The sequence below is a fragment of the Megalops cyprinoides genome, chromosome 7, assembly GCF_013368585.1.
Source record: "Megalops cyprinoides isolate fMegCyp1 chromosome 7, fMegCyp1.pri, whole genome shotgun sequence".
NCBI lineage: Eukaryota > Metazoa > Chordata > Actinopteri > Elopiformes > Megalopidae > Megalops > Megalops cyprinoides.
This window is the reverse complement of record NC_050589.1, coordinates 30839205-30859012: the sequence shown is the minus strand read 5'-3', so window position 1 is coordinate 30859012 and position 19808 is coordinate 30839205. Positions and strand designations below refer to the sequence as shown.

Below are 19808 nucleotides of genomic sequence, written 5' to 3'. Positions count from 1 at the left end.
TCCCTCTATATTTGGAAATCGTAAAAGAAAAAAGCAAAGAACTTCTTGATTGTTGGATATCGGCACAGGAGAGTGTTCAAATGACCCTCTGCACACTGTGAGTGTGAATACGGCGAGCAGCCAGGTGAGTGCTCAACGCAGTCATGCAAAGCAGAAATGCTAATCAAAGCAGACACAGAAGATGAAGTACCTGCGCAGCACAAATGGAAAGATCAATTTGGTTGAACCGAAGCAAGTTCGCCTGTCAAACTTCAGAATTCTGAGCGGCTTCTGCCTTTTTTTTGTATCTGAGAGGTCCATTGGGAGAGCTTAACGAATATATTTGGGAGTGACTCACCAACCATGTAGTATTGGTTCTTCTTCACGGGATATCTGCTCAGTGACCGGGTTTGTGCCGTTTACAGGCTCCTACGCGTGAGGTTGCTAATCATTCTTTTCATTTGTTTGTGTCACTTTGCTATTTTCAACATCCACATGAACAGATACATGTCATAAACAGCCATGTCAACAAAGCAGGCCTCAAGCCATGACTGTAGTGCCTGTCTGTCTGCAATCTATTTTACAGGTAAACACTTGCTTGTTAAATAATCAGATGCCCCCCTGCCCCCCCATTTGTGCACAAATACATGCACATGCATACACACACACACACACATGCACACTCACATGTGTCTACACACTCACTCAGATGCACACACTCACACAAATATACACACACACGGGTACACACTCAGATACACAGACGTGCACACATACATGTGCGTACACACACACACAGACATATGCACGCACACATGCATGCTCAGCCAAACGCACATGCACAGGCAGACACGCGCATGCGGCCACGCCCACCCGCATGAATTCCGGTGCGGATGCGGACGCAGCCAGACTGGATGTTGACACCAGGTGAGCCATGGAGGAGCGGGGTATTGGCAGAGATAACGTGAGAGAAGGGGGGGGGGGGGGTTGCTGTGTGTGTGCGGTCTGTCAGCAGGAGCATGCTCTGTACACAGGGCGTTAAAAGCTGTCAGGCAGGTATGACTGGGGTGGGTTACCGGCAATGATTGATCACGCAAGGTCAGTAGGAGTTCAGGAGAGGTTTGAGCATGGAGAGTGACTGACACCCGCATGTCCTGAGAAAAGGGAAGAAAAAAAGAGGAGAGGAATGATGGAATACGATATCAGGCAGCAATTTGTAACACGGAGCACAACACATTAGCAGGGAGGATGTATGCTTTCTGTATGGCCCATTATTGCCCTTAATCTTACGGGAGCCTGACAGGTTTATCTGAAGCATCACAGTTCTGGAGACGTATTTAGTTGTTTGGGACCTCAGTAGTCTGTGTGTGTGTGTGTGTGTGTGTGTGCGTGCGTGCGTGCGTGGTGGGGGTGCTTTTTGTAACCAGAGCAGAGAGACACGCCAAGTGTGTAATCAACAGCTCATGCTTACATGCATAAGTGTTTATGTCGTCTTTTCTCTGTGAGTCTTGCTATCAAGTGAGTGGAGGGAGTTCTAAGGCAACAGACTTCAAAACAGCCCAGAGTGCAACTTCTGACCATGGACATGTGGCCTGCTGTGTAACATAAAATTAATTAATTAATTAACCTCCTTGAAAGCGAATAATAGAGTCTTTGCCGTAGTTGCTGGAGGATGATGTCACAGTCTGTAACGGACATATTCTCAATGAATCTGTAAAATGGTGCCTAATTTACATGTGTGTAAATTACTTGTGCTAAAAGATGATGCTTTCTAATGGCAGTGCCTCTCCCATCCTCACACGTGTTCTTCTCAATGTGTAAGGTGCACCTGGGATGGTTTTACCTACGGTAAGTCGAGGGAAACATGACAAGTACTGAAATGATGATATCAATGACGACCATGGCCATGACACCACTACCTCTTATAGAGTGAGTCATGATGAATATTATAACTGGGTTTCTCAGCTGTGCATTGAGCTTTTATTTGACTCTGACTAGTCTCAGGCAGCTGAATTGTTATGCATGAATGTGCTGTAGGCAGCAATGAGTTCAGTCCCTCTCTCCCATTCATGAAATGTACGGTGCCAGTAAAACCACGAAATTGTACGTCTCTCTATGCCTAATCATTGAAAATGACATGCCAATGACACGTATTTCACAAACATTCAATCCCGTAATAACGGTAAGGTGTCTAAGGGCACCATGATGAAATGAATGAAATCATGGTTTTTCGTCATTTCATCACCATGAAATCAGATGACCACAATATTTGATACAAGGAAAAACAATTGTATACTTTTTACTTTTTTTTTTTCATTTGAAAACATATGAAAAGTAAGTTACACGTGATATCATTTGGCTATCAATCTCTGGTCTGGATAAAAAGTCGTAATAATTTAAATGAAAAGAAACTGGCATCTGGCACACACAAGGCACAGCTTCCCAGAAGATGTAAAAGCCTTTAGGATTGGGGAGGGGGGGGAATGAAAGAAAACGCGGACGCTTCCTTTCTCTCTTTCACACTGCGCGCGCCACATCCGCATGCTCTCTCCGGCCTCTGTCTCTTTAATAAACTCGTGGTTATCTAGTGTAACAAATGTCTCGCTGCCATCATCAAGTCCGGGCGAGGAGGGAGGAGTTTTTAATGTTCAGTTTGTTCTGTGGATCGATGTTTGCTGGCATCGCCTCGCCCTGCCTGTGCGGTGTGTGATATAGTATTACATTCAAGAGCTCCCCTCTGTCCTTTACTTATATCAGAGAGAGAGAGGGAGAGAGAGAAAGAGAGAGGGAGGGAGGGAGACTGGCATCTGACAGCAATCGCTCTCTGGTTTCGAGAAAAAAAAACGGAAAGAAAAGAAAACAATCCGCCATAGATCTGGGAACATAACAAGTGAAAACGCGCTCCGATATCTTCTTTTCCGAGAAACGTTTCTGATACTGGATTTTAAAGAAGAGATCAGAAGTACTGAGATCAAAAGAAAGACTCGCTCTTTCTGTATGGACTATCTGAGACCGCATACGAATTTTACCTGGGCAGAGTCAACGTGAACCACGAGTTCAAAGATGCCAAGAAGAAAACAGCAGGCGCCGAAACGGGCTGCGGGTAAGGGGGCAAATTGACTTAGCTATCAGAACAATCTCTGTCATATTTATCGAAACGATTGTAACGTAGCAGTACAGTATAGATTGTCCACTTCAAGACTGCTTGAACATAAGAAACTGATATCATACTGTTTTTTTTAATAGAAAGCGCGCTTATTCCTCGCTCTAACGCCAGGAACAAACCGGACAAAACAGTTTAGCAAGGCGACAACTCCACTGTAAACGAACAAGGTGTACCCTATCACACTAACATTTTTTTCTGACTCTGTGTACGTGACAGTTTTTTCAACAGTCTCCACATAAATCGTTTTTTTTTTTTTCTTTCTTTCTTTTCATAGGCTTTGTTTTTTAAACGTTGGTATTGTAAACGCAAGCAGTTTTGCATTTCAGCTTTAGGAAGCTTATTTCGAGTATTATGTGCTCTTATTTTACAAGTACGTTGTAAAGTTTTAAACTTAAAAATGTCCCTCTATTTTAAGTACTCCTGATGTAATAGCCTTCTCGAAAAAAAAAAAAAATAGTTTCATGCTGAAATGCCACCAAGAGTCAAGATTTCATTGCTGAACTTAGAATGAACTCCCAAACCGGGATATCTGATAGAGAAAAAGAAATGACACACATACATACATTACATTATTTCAGCCTTTGCATGAAGTAAAGGTAAAAATGAGAATGTAATTTTCTTTGTAGTGTTTCCTTAACAGAGCGTCACGATACTGTACGTTTCGGGAAAGTAAGCTATTTACAGTAAGGGGGAACTTTTGGTTGTTTGAATGTAACAGTGTTTATGCACCGTTAACTGAAGCACGCGGTAAGTGGAGGCTTTGTTATGGAATCTGATTCAAAATTATCGGCGTCGTTATTAAATGTAATCATATTCTGAACAGCGTTTTGTTTAATGCTTCCATTTGAGTTTTGGGGATTCATATACACCAGTTATTTTTTCTTGCGACAGGGTCGCGAACAAAAAACAGCTTTTTCCTGGCATTTTATTGCCTGCTTTTGATTTGACATGTGATGGATTACTTGTCACGTGGCAGTCATTGATATATTTATTCCTGATAGATATGAATAAATCACTCAAGAGAGTAAGTCATGGTTGTTGGTGACGCATTGCACGCTCTCCGGTTCCCCCCTAGCGCAGACATGTTCAATAATGGCCATGTATTAGTGTCTAATGTGGGTGTTTTTTAATCCTTTCTCATAAAATGATGGGAAAAACAGGTCTAATGTTTAGGGAAAAAGGTCGAGCCTAACAGTAAGGGACCATCTTCAAATAATTTTTCTCTCTTTTCCTAATGTCATAAAACAATGACCCTTGGAAGAAGGAACACACACAGGAAATGATTACAATAATCACACATATCTTTGTCACCCCAATGTTTTGGTCATCTTGATACTGCGTTTAATGTGTTTACTGTGTCAGGTAGCCTATTATTAAGTGCCCTGGAGAAAGGTGTGTGTTCAATCGCAACAGCATACATAACAATGTCTTATAGAGCTAATAAATAGCCAAGGGAAAAGAAAACAGATCTGGAAATTGAAAAGGTATTATATGCCAGGGAATCAGGACGCCCGAGATGATATTATTTTTATTATGATAATTATAGTAAATGGTATTACAACCTGTCTCTGTTAATGGTGCATTTAATTATAATATTTGTAATGTTACGCTTGTCTTCATTTTAATATGAGTGAAGTTGGCTAAATAAACATCTAAAAGTGTAAAGAAAACAAAGCGTTATTAAGATAACACCTTTGCCAATATTTACGTATCACATACTACATTATAAGAAGGATATGAAATATGGTTTAGAAATAAAAGGCTAAAATGAACTGGAAACCTTAGTGCTGTAGAGTGATAGAAGAGTGTTTTCAGCCATTGTAAATGAAAAATCCTCTCTGACACCTGTCAGTTTAGTCAGAGGCTACTTTAGCTGCTGTAGCTGCGCTGTTTCTTTTCAAAAACATAGTATCACAATTTAATGGCATTTTTAATTAGTCACTCTAGCAGTTGTAAAATTCTGAAGCCCACACCAGATTCATATCTTCCATAAAAGCACTGGTGAGAATCAAAACAGAGTTACATTTCAAGAAAAAAGAAGCCTCTAAAGGATATTGTTTTGTGTCCAGGATGCAATTCCATCGGTTCTGTGGCTAAAATCAGTTGAGAAATTATCACTTTATAATGGTTTAAAAATCCACTTTCCAGATGGTGAGCTTTGTGTGCCAATAATGGCAGATCTTTTTACCCCCTCAAGAATTGGAGACCTTTATCTAACAGTCCCTGCTTTCAACCCCCCCCCCCCCCCCCCCCAATCCTCCCTTTCCTCAGTTATCCCCCTCTAACACAGACACACACACACACACTCAGGCCTTGCACCCATTTCTTTTCACACTTCACTCAGCAAAAGCTCCCCCCTCCTTTTTTCAAACAATACACACATGATTATTTTGAGAACTTTTGAGAAGATTCCTTAGTGATCCGTTTACACGCTTTCAGCCGCCTTGCCTGTAATCTGGTAAATGTGTCAGCCCTATAGAGAAATAAGGCTTCCAGAAGAGTTTCTTCATTGTTGAGGTAATTGTCTTCTCTCTGACAGGCACATTCATCAGTAGCTTAATGGTCAATCAAAAGTTGGCAGGCAGAGTGTTTTCATTCTTTCCTATCCACTACATTAGGAATACTTAATCAAAATGTCTCTGGGTAATGGCTGTGAAGAGTTCATGACTGACTGATCCGTTGTCTGCGGCGATAGAAAATTAACAGCTCGGTGCTAGAAAGATGTGAGCCCGCAGATAAACAAATTGTGCATTAATATTTCATCTTCGAGACCTGGGATGTGCTATCAGTGGTGGAATATTCCTGGCTGCGTTGTCATTTCTCTCTCTCTTTTTTTATATTCTTGAAGGCTCTCTGCAGCTGTAACTCATTTCGCTTGATGAGTTTACTGGGGTTACAAAGAGTGACGACAAATTGATTACCTGGCTGAGCAAGAATGGGGCAAAAAGACGCGGGCTGACAGTCATGTTATAATAATATGTTTAATGATGTGTGGAGGGGGAACAAGGAAAGAAGAGGTATTAAAATGAGGCTGTAGAAGATGCAAGGAAAAAAAAAAAGTTTTGGAGAGTCAGCGTTCTTAAAGCCGCAGTATTCCTGTCGGCGAAAAGCCATTTTTGTCTTCCGGCTGCAAAGACGATTTGAACGCGGTCTCCTCCGACTATGGCCGGCCGATGTAGAGGGGTAGCGTGTGCTGCTTCACCCCCAGAGTAATTATGCAGCGGGGGGAACAATTAATCTTTGTGAGTTTGAGCCGAACGGCATTAAAAGGAAGGTCAGACGCTGTAGATTTCGTACCATTTCGACATTTAAAGGGTTAAGAGCCAAAAGTCTAGGAATGAGCACATTTATTTCCATTGTACAATCTTAAAGTCACCACTGAAGGTTTACGCCAAAGTGGATCCATTTTAGATTATTTTTTATAACGTTTATGAAGAGCATGAAGTCAAATTTGTAGAAAAACTGAAGAGGCTTCCTCCGTTTCTGCTACTTTTTGTATTTTACGGTATTTTCCTTGATTTAAAAGTGTAAGGTAATTTTTTTTTTTTACGTTCTGCTGAGGAAAAGATGATTTCAATTTTTGCATTGGTGGTGTATGAGAGTAGGGGGGTGGGGGTGTGCACCATACTCTTTTGCAACGGAGGAAGTGTTTCTGTTATCGGTTTTACAATAATTCTGGGCTTCAAACCGTTAGCCCAATTTGCTGTTAACAAGATAAATTGAGGAACAGACAAAGGCATTAAGTGTTGCAGTGCCAGTAAGTGACTGACAGCAGCTTCTGGGAATTGGCTAGCTGAAAGTCCTCCTAAGTGGTTTGAGCTGGAAACGTCTTAGGATCAAGGCAGATGTTGTTTATCTAGTTCAGGTAAAAAAGGGGGACTGATTCAGTATTGCACGCAACTGAGAAACGGTATATCTCAGAGAAAAAAATGGCATTAAACCTCTGACTAAAACATAGCTCTCCTGCCTTTTTCTCTTGAATGTCATTTTGTTTTACCTTTGCCTGCTCTGTCCTTCCTGCATTTTCTCATGGCTGTTTTTGTCATATGAGTTGACTGAATCAGTAGTGTTGTCCATATTAGGTTTTCGGCATCTTTTCACCTCCTCCGTTGTTAGATCAGGGGCCCGCAGGTACGAGTTAATTATTTAGAAATTTGCTCAGGAAAATGGTTGTGGATCTTCATCTATAAAGAACAACAAATGAAACTTCTGGTAATGGAGGAGGGATGTCCTGTCATGTTTAGGTGTCCATTTTCCAACATGGCTGACTCTTTCTGAAGAGGGGTTGCAGGTCAGAATTAATCCATTCAGACCTGGGAGAGGAGGTCATTAAGACAGAAGCTCAGCAGCTGCAGTTTGGCAGTGGCACCCTGTGAGAAGAAGGGACCGACTTCAGCGGGACAAACTGAGGCCTACCGAAGGTCAGTTTCCTCCCGAGTCACTGAAACACGGAAACTGAGATCGCCGATAAGAGTCAGGACGAAAGCAGCACAAGTAGCCTCCTGACGTGTCAAGATCGCGGTTATCTTTGATGTCACACGCATGTGATGTCAGACGCAGTGGCCAAACACACAGCAATCTGGTGCGCTGTGAACAGCCATTGTGTTTGTTGTTTTTTTATTGTCAAAGAGCCTGTGAGATTTTTGCTGAGCGTTGTATCAATTGGCCTTTTTTTCAGCACCGTCCAAGGCTTTCCCGCTCGCTATGTGGTCCTCCTCTCAACGCCTTAATCCCCCAGGGCCTGCGCGCACACTTGTAACGGTTAAAACAAAACGGAAAGGGTCCCCCCCCCACCTCCTTTTGCTTTAATCTCACCCCGTCTCATCTAGCATACCACAGAGGTGACAGGTGGAGATAATAGTTTCCGAGCCTTTGTTTGTCTGAAAGGCAGACGGGGTGGTGCGCTGTCTCGGCGAGGTGAGCGCAGGCTTCGGGTGCCCTCGAGCGACGCCGGCTCGCTCTCCCTGGCTCTCCGGGTGAGAGTGGCTCCCGTCGGTCCCCGCGGCAGCCCCACGCAGCACCTGCAGCCGCGGCTCCCCCCCACCCCGCTCACCTCCCTTGCCTCTCCTCCGAGACCCGCGCTCGTTTCTAGGCAAATGGCACAATTTGATACGCCGTTTTGCTCCGTTCAGAGTTGATAACGTAGCCTAGCGCTCACCACTGCGGAGGAGGCTGTTCCTCGGTATGAAGATGATTGTTTTTATTCTTATTGTTATTTTTCATCTCGGTAACAAACAGCACTGAGTTGGTTACCAAGACAGTGTATTTCAGACTGGGTAAAGCTCATTATACTACCCAGACATCGAAGTATTAAAAGAAATTACAAGTGTTTTTTTTTTTCCTTGGTCCCCGCAGATCTTGTGATTTAATGTTTGAAACTGCATACAAAGACAGTTGGTACCGTGTGGCTTTTGAGTGTGAAAAATTGGTCAGGTGGAGCAAGCCTAATTTAAAAAAGAGGAAAAAAACACCTTTACTTTCTGTGGTATCTGATTACGTGAAGGAATCTTGAAGTGTCGCTGTGTTTTTCAGGAAATTAAAAAAGAATAAAATAATACATCTTCATATGCATATTACGCGAGATAAGCTTCTACCTACAGCGCGGGGGTTCGCATTTTCCCTCGATGGAATAAAACGCTTGAACACAACGCACACAACTGCCCTTAAGTCACAATATAAACGGAAAAGAATGGCTTCAATCTGATTCGCTTGTAGATTGCTGTGAACCGTGGGCCCATCTCATCAGCCATATGGCTCCAAAGTTGTGCAGAACAATCAACGTCGGATCGCGTTACAGCCAGATCCCAGATGTATTTCAAAAGGTACTCAGAGGATCAGGCAACGGGTTGTTAGCCTTTTGACTTTTAAGAAAAGCGTCAAAAAAAATTCCGGGGGTATCAAATTGCAGCTCATAGGCGCACGTTGACCTCGGTTCACTGTGTAACACTGTGTTGGTTGGAATACAGAAGCGCTTTCGTTTTTTTCGGCTGCGGTGCCCAGCTGGACAGCTGCATGTTGGTTTCGCCACCTTTTGATAGTAATCCTTCAGGAGGAGGGCGTCTCCCAGAAAAGACAGAGCTTATCAAACACGTTCAACGGCGCCGAGAGTTGGGAGAATCTGAATGTTTGTGGGGGAAACAGCTGTAATTATAGAATCCTCCTGCTAATCTCTGTCTGACTGTTCTGAGGACACATGCTTTATATTTCCCATCCAAAGACAATATACACACTTAACTACATTTAGGGAGAAACTGAGTTAACACAATGCACTTCATTGTGCTGCATTACCTTGCTGCTTTGTAAATGGACTGAACGCTTTGGTTAGTCACGGTATGAATTTAATTAGCGTACTGTAAGAAATTAATATGATAACCCTATGCAGCTTTTTTTTTTTTTTTTACCTTTCCACCAACCCATTTTAGGTCTGAGTTTAATATGTTCACTCTATTTCAGTACTAAATAGATGAAAAGTGTTGGAGCATTTGATATTGTGAATTACTAATGACCTACGAATTTGTCCGTTTTTTATGTTTGCTACACAAAGAACAAGTACTAATTTTATTCATCGTTCCAACAAATCTAATTAGGTTACGTTAGAAATTATGTTACTGGTAGTCCTTGACTGAGGGGAGACTAGCTAATATTTCACATTGTTGATTATCTGCATGGTCTGTTCTTCCTACTTGGTTTTAATACATGGACATAGATAGCTTGTAAGAACTTTCTTGGGCTATATTTATCTTAGTGTAGCTTACATACAGTCCAAATCTGCATGGATTTGAATGGGTAGATTAAATTAAACTATTGAATGGATTTTTTCCCTCTTCCTTATCCCCTGATGTATACACTACACATGAAGAAGAAATGGCAGGCATACGCTTTCAGATGATTTTAACCCATTAAAACCTGGTGGCAGGTGAGGTGGCAATGGGTGCTCACAGATTAAAGCAACTGAGTGGATACTGGGGGAGATAAAACTGAGGTTGACATATTTGCGCATGTACGTGTGGAGGTCAGTTTTATTCTTTGTGTGAAAATGGAACTTTGTTTTCTTTTGCTAGATCGTTGGGATTGAATTAATTAGTGGGTATCGGTACTGTTCCTTTTCTGCCCTGTGGCCCACTTCGGTCACTGACGCAAGGTATAGTGGGTGAGAACCCACAAGAGCTGATAGCTGAGTTTTCTCCAGGAGCATCATGCTCTGTGGAAACTTCTCTGTGTGTCAGCTGGCTTCTGCGCTGTTTGCATCCCTGACCTTCAGTAATCCTGTTGTCTGCTCCCCCTCCCACCATCCGCACTTGAAAACATAACGAGCTTTGTGTTGGCAACATCCTATTTTTGTCCAAGAAAACGTGCAAAAATATTACATACTGTTCAGCATGTCAAATGTTTGCAGCAAATTCTGTGATGCATTGAATTGGAAAATAAAATGTATGTACAAGCTAAAATCTTGAACAGTGTACCTGGTATGCCTCCAATCGAGTCCTTAATTGGACCCAATTAAGATTTATTATGTAAATTAACCTCCTGCAATTACTGCCTGTAGGAGCAAGAGCCATGGCAATATTTTGCTAATAGTGTGATTTGTAACAATTACCAAAGTAAACTTTTCTTTACACGGCACGCAGTGCTATTGTGAGGGGAAATCTGTCAATCTCATTTGAAAATCACATAAATCAGAAAGAAATACTGCCAGAGAGAATGTTTGAAAAAAACATACCCAAGCGAATGCTGTTTTTGCTCTCATACCATCCAAACTCCAGGCTCATTTACAGAGTCACCTGATCCAGACTGTGTAACCTGTGACCAGAAACACTCGCACAACTGTGGTGCGAATTCTTTTTGCATTGCATTGGCTTTTTGCGTCTTATATTTTCTCTTACTTGGTTTTTTCATTGAGATGATGAAGAAAGTCTTACAATCATCTGATGGAGTGATGGTTCTTTGCTGTCCTGCTTGATGATAGTAATACCAAACTCAGGGAAGTGATGTAGTCTTAACTTCCTGCAAAGTAAGACATCTCTGCATTTCTCTCGTTTTGTCTGGTTAACCTTTCCCGCGGTGGACTGATTTACCTGGGTGTTGCCTGCAATCCTCAGGGTTACATAGGCCCTTGGAATCATGCCTGTCTTCCATGAAGCATACAGAAGGAGAAAACATTAAAAAAAAGCCCACCCACATTTCAGTTCTATTTGAAGACTGCAGGAGTGCGTTACTTTTTGTGGACGGGTGTCACGATGCATTCTGTGGCACGCAGCTACAGGCGCGCGGGTGAGGAAGGAGTTGCGCACTTCTCCTTTTCATGTTTGTGTTTGATGCGCCTCTGATTACGCAGATTCTCAGCCACTGTGGAGATCATTAGCGCTCCGCTTGGCGGCCTCCACCGAGCTGCGCGTGTCACTCATTCGGGACAAACTGACACTCGTCCCGGACCGCTCCGGCAGGCCGTGTCAACCACCCGATCCCGGACATCCCTTTTGACTGTTGACAGAATTTCCAGAAATCTGTTTTCTTCCAGAAGTGCTCATATCTTACCATATTGCATTATAAGCTATTTCTCAGATCTGATGGATTTGTATCAGAGTGCATTCTTTGCTGAGATAGTCATTAGTATTGTTTTTTTTTCAAGCATGTATTCAAAATTGGTCCGTTTTCTGTTTTTTTTTTTTTTTTTTTTAAACTGTGATTAGTTTTACCCGTTGAAGCTAAACCCAGTGCTCAGCGTTAATTATTTTAATGTTGCGCGAGAATAAAAGAACTCCTGAAAGAGTGGCTTGAGGCATTGTTCAGTTCCATTGTTCCCTGCGAGGGAAACGTAATGTGAGGTGTGAAATTAAAACATTTGCCATTGTAGTATTGGGCAATTTCTCAGCAGCAGCAAATAATTTTGTGTACACAAAACAGTGTCTGTGTGGCAGTGTACTTAACAGACACCTACAGCAGACAAACTGCTGGTGTAGGAGGCGGGGCCTTTGAAGAAATGTAACCTCGCGTTTGGTACATTTTTGTCATATATGTATTGCCATTTGCGGATCTTGTACTCCTTAACATCATCCGGAACTAAAACGTATGTCAAAGAAAAGGCAAATATTTTATTTCTGTGGAAACCGCATGGAATTTGGGAAAAAAGATGCCTCTGTTACTAGTGTTGGTGGAGTCATATGTAAACATGGGTGTGGCCTGCGGAGTGTGTGTGTGTGTGTGTGTGTGTGTGTGTGTGTGTGTGTGGGGGGGGGGGGGGGGGGGGGGGGTTCAGGGTTTTTTTTTTTTTGGTGGGGAGGGGGTGGGGGGCATCTGAGGCATCTAATAGGCTAATGTCCAAAGAGCATCGAGTTCTGAACCCCGTGCTTTTGTCTTCATTTAACATTGAAGCTGATGGCTTTTTGACAGCTTTATAGCTGACAAGTTCCAGGACTAGTCATGCAGCGCAATTACGTATGAGCTAATTTGATGAATCAACTTGATGTTCTGCAGTCCCAGTTGGCCTCTCCAGCGTATGCTCTCAATTTTCTGCTGGAGGTCAAAAATAAGCTTTGAAATTTTTGCTAATCCCATCACATATGAGGATCGTGTCTTCTGTAATAATGTTTGGACATGCACCCTCGACTAAGTCCTGGAATAGAAATGAGAGAAGAGGGAAAAAAGCAAGATCTCTGACAAGCACTCTCAATCAATGACTAAATGGGCCTGTAACTGTAGGATGTGCCTTTTCCAGAACATTCTTGGTTATTGTTCACCCCCCCCTCCTTCCAAAATCTGGCGCCCGAAGTAAATGCCACATTGTGGACACACTGCGAATAGGTCCTTAAAAACCAAATATGGTATAAATTTTTTGTAACGAGGGAGATTGACCCTGTTCAATTTATGAGGCATGGCGATCAAAGGTTTCAGTAAAAACAGTTGTGAGAGTCATGCTTCCAAATTGGTGCAGTGATGCTTTTAAACCGCTTGTCCAGTCAAAGAAGTAAATGTCAGTTTATCCAAATGAAGCACTGGAACAATATTTCAAATATGGAAGAAGTGAAGTGGTGCATTAAATTGTATGCAGACGACCTTACTGCTGCACACAGCCGCTCTATTGCATGGTATTTAGCTGAATTTCACAGCAGTGTTGTCTGTAGTTCCAGGGCCGTCTGTATACATTCTGGTACAAAAGACTCTTTTTACTCTATCGCCATAGTAATAGCAGCTCCCTAATGAACCATTGCATGAACCCCACAATGGGGTGTGTCCTAATTTCGGCAACTTTCCAGGTTAAAAATATAAACAAACCAGACCGCAGTAAGGACAGCAATTAAACGATTTCCCCCGTTGGCCTTTGTCTTCCCCGGGCCAGGAGTGTGTGATGGCGTGTTCTTTACCATGCGATCTGAAAATAATGGCTTAATCGAAACGCACAATAGCTGTGACAACTCGGGTATCCTTGTCGAATAGGAGCGGCAGACTGATCCTTCGCTCAGTGCTGCTCATGTCCCGATTAAGGCTGCCCAGAAAAAAAAAAAAAGAAAAAAACAGATCAGCAATGTTGGAAGACACTGTAAAATGTAACGTGCTGTTCAGTTTGCTGCTTCAGATTGACCTGTGCAGCGATTCCACTTAGGGTGAGGCAGTACAGATGGATGTTTGGGAATTAAAACTGTAAAACTGTATTACTGAAATCAGCCATTTAAAACTGAATGAAAAATGATTTAGCATCCCTTTTTAATGCATCTAATGGAGCAAAAGAAAGTCTGTGTATACATGTGCATGTGTTTATGTATGTGTGTATGTGGCCTTTTTTACCAATAGTTTCCCTCTGTAGTGCTTTAATACGGCCCATGACCATAAACAACCTGCAAAATCCAGTGTTGGTAATGTATACAGAACATTAGGACACCTATATTTTGGCAAATACGAGCAGAGCGGCTCATACTGTAACAAAGTGTCCTGTATCTGAAATTTCAGTTCCTGCTGAAGGTGAGAGTTAGGTTCACGTTAGTCCAAAACCGATCATTTTCTGGGATCCAGAGTTGCCTCGGTTTGTGCTATTATGCAGTAAATTCTCTCACTAATTCCACTGATGGCATAATGTAACAAGAGTAATAGATTTTTTTTTTTCTCTAACTAAATCCAAATGAGTGGACCTGAGAAAAATGCATATATACATATTTAAGGATATGCCTTTGTAGATGCTGTAGGCCAAACTTCCTGCTCAAAGTGAGGCTTCCAGGTAATTATTTGACATCAGTCATTATGAGTGATTTTTTTTTTTTTTTTTTCATTGGATTGATCTTTTTATAGATGAACATTCAAGGTAAATATTTAGCAACGGATTATGGAAGACTGTGAATTAGGAATGATAAGTCATCATTCCAGTTCAGTCTCTTAATAATTGGCATTAATAAAATATGGCTATTTTGGGATCAGGTATTGCACAAATACTGCCTACATTCAATCCAGGAAACTGGTACTTGTCATGGCTCAGCAGTTGTTTGGCTTGTGTGTGGAGCAGATTCTATGTTATGTTTAGATTTATATGTAGTTTTAATATTTTTGTGTGAAATCCATCTTTTCATCGTTACAGATTCTGTGAGCGCTCTGCAATGCTTTTACCAGTGTCACACATCAAGATAAGACTGCAGTAATTCCACTAATGTAGGCCTCTGAACTTTGTCACCTTGCTCTCCCTTCCTAATACACCAAATTGCGCTATCTTGTCATCTTGGTGTAAGAAAATTGATATGTCTTGATCTTTTAGATTTTGTCATCTGGACAATGTTTTCTTTATAGAATTCTTTTTTTTTTTTTTTTTTTTTTTTCCAAATCACTGCTGGGAATAAAGTAGAAGTGGAGCTGTAAAAGTAGTTTCTAAGTTAGGAAAGTTATAAGTTATAAAAGGCTTCAGTAGATTTTTACTCTGCAGTCTGAAAAGTGAGCAGATGAAGTGGAAAACCCTCATCTGATGGTTTTCTCAAGGAGGAGTGTTTCTTCAGTGTATTGATGTTTTGGCTAAAGCTACATGCCCATCCCAAATATGACAAAATCTGACTGGGTCTGTACATAAATGTCTTCCTGTTTAGTGTACTTGGCTATGACCGACATTTCCTTGCAGTGACCTGAATGCTCCTTAATTTGAAGGGGAACTGGTGAAGATGACATTTGTCCATTTTCATCACATATTAATCTATAATGAATTCGGATACACACTTTACTGTATTGAACTGTAAACATGTAGAAATGATGAATAAAAATGGCACGCATAAGATCTCTCTAATTATTAAGAAAATGCATGTAGGTTAGCTCACAAGATAAAACAGTATTACATGTCTCTCGAGGGGACGAGTGCCTCTCAGAAGTTCTACCATTTTATTGCTGTGCACACCTGAAACATTTACTGATGTTCACTGGACTGCTGTATTTTTAGTGTAACAAATTAATATTGATAGGATAGAATGTCAATCTAGACATACTCCCTTATTTCCATGTTGTGTTTCTTTGTTTTGACAAATCTAAAATTGCACAAAGCTCAGCTGCAACATTATTTCTGAGTTCATGCATTCAGTTATTTATCCATTTATGGTGTGTTTTTAAATAAGTGTAGCAGGTCACGCTTTGTAGGTTTTAAAATGGACAGCACTTCAAGATTGACGAAACAAAACAAAAAAAAATTGTCAGCTGGGGGAAAACATATAACTGTAACTATGGTTTCTCATTTCCTAAATACTCAATAAAAAGAGGGAGTGTTCAACTTTTAGACATACCCAGAGAATACCCAGAGTTCCACCTCTTTTGTTCTTGTTTAGACATTTACGAACTCTGAAACGAACATAAATACATTACATTATATAATACATGTAAACGTGTACACATGCTATAAATAAAACATTTTCTTACTTAACTTAAACTTTGCACAGGGTACCTGTGCTTTTCAGAGCTGATGATGTTTTTGGGATTTGTTTGAGTACCCACAAGCCTGAAATGGTTAAAGTACCGGTGCGTGTGGCATTGTTGATTCAGATGGGTACTGGTGAAGCATCTAGTGAAAAAAATCTTTTGTTTATGTCTCTGTATCCGACTTGGCCAATGAGGAAATAACGTCTGTTTTTCAAATCAAATGTACTTGGACACATGGAAAAGTGTGTGTGTGTGTATATGTGTGTGTGTGTTTAGTAATGTGTGTATCAAATCAGTCATGCTTTAGATGTCTCTTAAGTATACAGCACAATGCTGTATGCTAATTCTCTGTGTTAGTTTTGCTTGCTAGCAATCGCAATGTTAAATAAAAAAATAATATTCTAGAATTATCAGGGTTTGATTGTTTTAATGGCATTTCTTCCTCTCTTTCAATTCTGCTGCTGAATATTCAAGTTTATGATGTACTGCTAATGTAATTTGCTTTCCTGTACATTGTATTCTTTAGAAAGCTGAGGAGGACAGTAGCTTCTGGGCATGCTCTCTCTTGAGTCTACCTTGAGTACAGTTATACCATGTAGCAGTAAGACCGACGTGATCTTATGTAAACAGAACTGATATGAAGATACTAATCATCAAAGATTTCAAATCTATGAAAACCCTAGAGAAAAAAACTTTATGATTTCCCATTCAACATACTTCCTTTTTATTTTATTTTCTCTTTTTTTTTTCTTTTTTTTTTAGTAAAACAAATGGAAGCCCCTTTTGCTGCTGAGAAAATAAACAAAAAAGGAGGATTTCCCGAAAGAGTGGATTTACGGCTCTCATTCTGGCTGCATTTGATTTATTATACACAGAGGGAGCTTTGTACAGGAAGACTTGCGCTTAATTGTGGCCCAACTGTATCTGACTAAACCATAACACAATGCCAAGGGCTTCCTGTAAGAATTGACTCGACTTATGAAAGATTCCTGTAATTTACATGGGGGTGTAGTATTATGTCACATGCTGGATATGAGTGTGAATGTTTTATGACTGACAGGCCAAGATACATTTCTGGCATTCTGACACATATAGAAAGAATTAGACAGGCTATTGTTTGTAGACTTGCAAAAAGGCTGTGCTTGAGTAGGTGGGGGGATTTTAGTTTTATTTAACTGCTGAATGAAGATTTTCCACTTGATAGAGGCACACATTTGCTAATGCTTCAATCAATGACCACAGCTGAATTCAGTTTTTGGGGCCGGTACTCAGTTGCCAAGAGATTACCTCGCTGTAGTTGTAGAAATATGAATTATTATAAAGACTTGCATAACAACCATCCAGTGAAATTCTGAAGTTTGCAAACCAACATACGCCACCATCTTTTCCACATACCAATAAAAAGCAGTCCTCATTTTCTTGCAGACAGTTTAATTAAATACTTTATGAGTACTTACAAATAAAATTATTTGCCAGAAAACACATGCTATTTCCCTTTTCCCACTAATCACAACCATACATCTGAACCTCGACACTGAATTGTAGCCGTTCAAATTGGGAATTATTACTTTTGTGTTTGTACTGTGAGGTACTATCATTTACATTACATTTAAGCATTAATTAGTTATTACTTATAGACATTGGATGGTTTATTAAAGCACTTACAGAAGCCTCTAAAAACTTTCAAGACAAACACTTCAGACTCACAGATGAAGTTTTAGATTTAAATATGGTGTGTAATTAAGCAAAGAGAAAAGGCATAAAAGACAGCACTGAGAGTTGAACAATTATTTCCTTCAGAAATTACTAAGAGTATTTAAGTATCTGTCAAAAGAACCAATGCAAATCAGTCATAAAAACAATAGAACAGAACAAAATATGAAGAGGAGAAGAATCCATCATCATCTGTTTTGTTACTGGTGTCTTATCAAGGTAGTTTACATATACTGTGTATATTACATACATGTACTGAAAAAGCAGAGGTCCCAGCACTAGTCCTTGGGGGACTCCACATCCTATGACACCTTTTGTTGATGTAATCCCAAATCCCCTTTGTTACTGATTCATGATTTTTTCAGGATGTTGTTAGCCTCCCTGTCTACCCCGCATATCTCAAATTGCAGCACACACATCTGTTCCTCCTGTCCACCCACTGTAGGCCGGCTTACATTTTTATAACCTTGAGCTTCCTCTCACAAACCCCAGCAATATTTTCTACCCTAGGTGGGCTTCTTTCTGTTCTGTGCCTTAAGGCAATCTGAGTGAGCTGCCTCACTGGAGGATGTGATAAGTACCTCTGACCCGGGTGGAGACAACCTCTGTCCGTTTCACAAATGCATCCAGTAGCCCTGCTGGCCCCAAGTGCAGTTTAGCACTGAAGGCTAGGGGACTTTACAGGATGAGCATTGTAATACCTGACATTCCACTGCCAGAGAGAGTAATTAGGGGACTCTGAGGTATGGTCGAATCAATTCTATTCCTGATTTTGCTCCAGAAGATTCGTGGTACGGAAGGAAGACCTAGCGCTCTTCAACCACAAATTGGTCTTTTGGCTTTCCTCCTTGATGAGGCGTATTTGTCTCAGTAAACAAACATAATGATTTTGTTTCATCCAGTTGTTGTAAACATGAACACGTCAATTATAACATTAGCTGTCTCGCATTTTAAATGAAAGCAAATGCTTTAGTTTCCCTGTCCAGGCATATGGGGCACTTTCTAGACTTTAAGTATTTCACAGTAACTCACAGTAACATAACTTTCACGTTAAGGTATTAAATAAATATAGGTACAATATCTGAGTGAAAATTCCCCATGAAGGGAGAAGGGGGACAGGCACGTCTTTCTGCAGTCCTTGCCAATGTGGCCTTTCACCCCTCAGGGCAGTTTTGTGTGGGCACCGTGAGGTGTTCCGCGGACAACGTTTAAAGCCGGCCAGCGGTAAGCCTTCCTGAAATTGATAGCGCCCAAGAGGAGCAGGAGCTGTCACTGCACCCCCCCCCATCCGCAGCAAGTCGCTCCCTCCTTCGTCTGCCGCAGGACACGGCTGTCCGACGGCCCGGTGACAAAGGGTCGTGCCTTTTCTCGTGATCGTCCTCCATCGCGTACGCAGCGGACTGGAGGAATGAACCCGCTCGTTATCTGCGCACTCCCTGAAGCCGCGCTAGTATCAACGGCGTATCTCCAGGCAGGGCGGTCTGCCAGGTTGTCCTAAATGCATATCAAGATGGGGCCTTTTGCTACGCCAAGCTTGACAGCGTTCAGGGAGAAAAACCCTCAGCGAGATTTTTTAACCTGCTCCTCGTCTCCCATTTTCCTGTTTTAGTCTATTGCGATACGCAGCCCTCGTGCGAGGATAGCGGGTTTGCACAAAATTGTCCGCACGAATGGGCCCATTTCTCGTCTCCAGTGCTTTTAAATCTGGCACCATTTGAAGCATAAAGCATGTGTACCGTGATACAGTAACAGCATTTACACATAATTACAGGAGGGGAGTTGACAGTAGGTGTTTTTAGAACAAGCGAGGTTGCTGTGTCATTTCTTCTGTTTGTTTCTCATTACACTCAAGTAAGAGCATAGCGTACATTTAAGGAAGCAAACGAGCTCCGATGCCAAGTACAAATCGCAACAGACGGTCAAATTGTTCTCGAATGTTGTTGGTTATTTCCTTCGTAGGAACCTGTACCATCCTCACCATTTATCTCAGCGAGCTTTGAACATCCCAGTTCTCTCTAACCAATTACAAGATTATATTTTAATTACGCTTTCAATGACTATGGAAAGGCTTTTTTTT

General features: G+C 41.3%; 1 protein-coding gene across 1 annotated transcript in view; it reads left to right on the top strand.

Annotated features, from left to right (window-relative positions):
* Positions 1 to 2651: 2651 nt before the first annotated feature.
* Positions 2652 to 19808, top strand: part of LOC118780638 (teashirt homolog 2) — a 58263-nt gene continuing 41106 nt past the window's right edge. Inside the window, exon 1 of the mRNA XM_036533250.1 lies at positions 2652 to 3082. Within this exon, the coding sequence (XP_036389143.1) occupies positions 3043 to 3082 (40 nt within the window). The 5' untranslated portion in view covers positions 2652 to 3042. The remainder of the gene's footprint in view (positions 3083 to 19808) is intronic.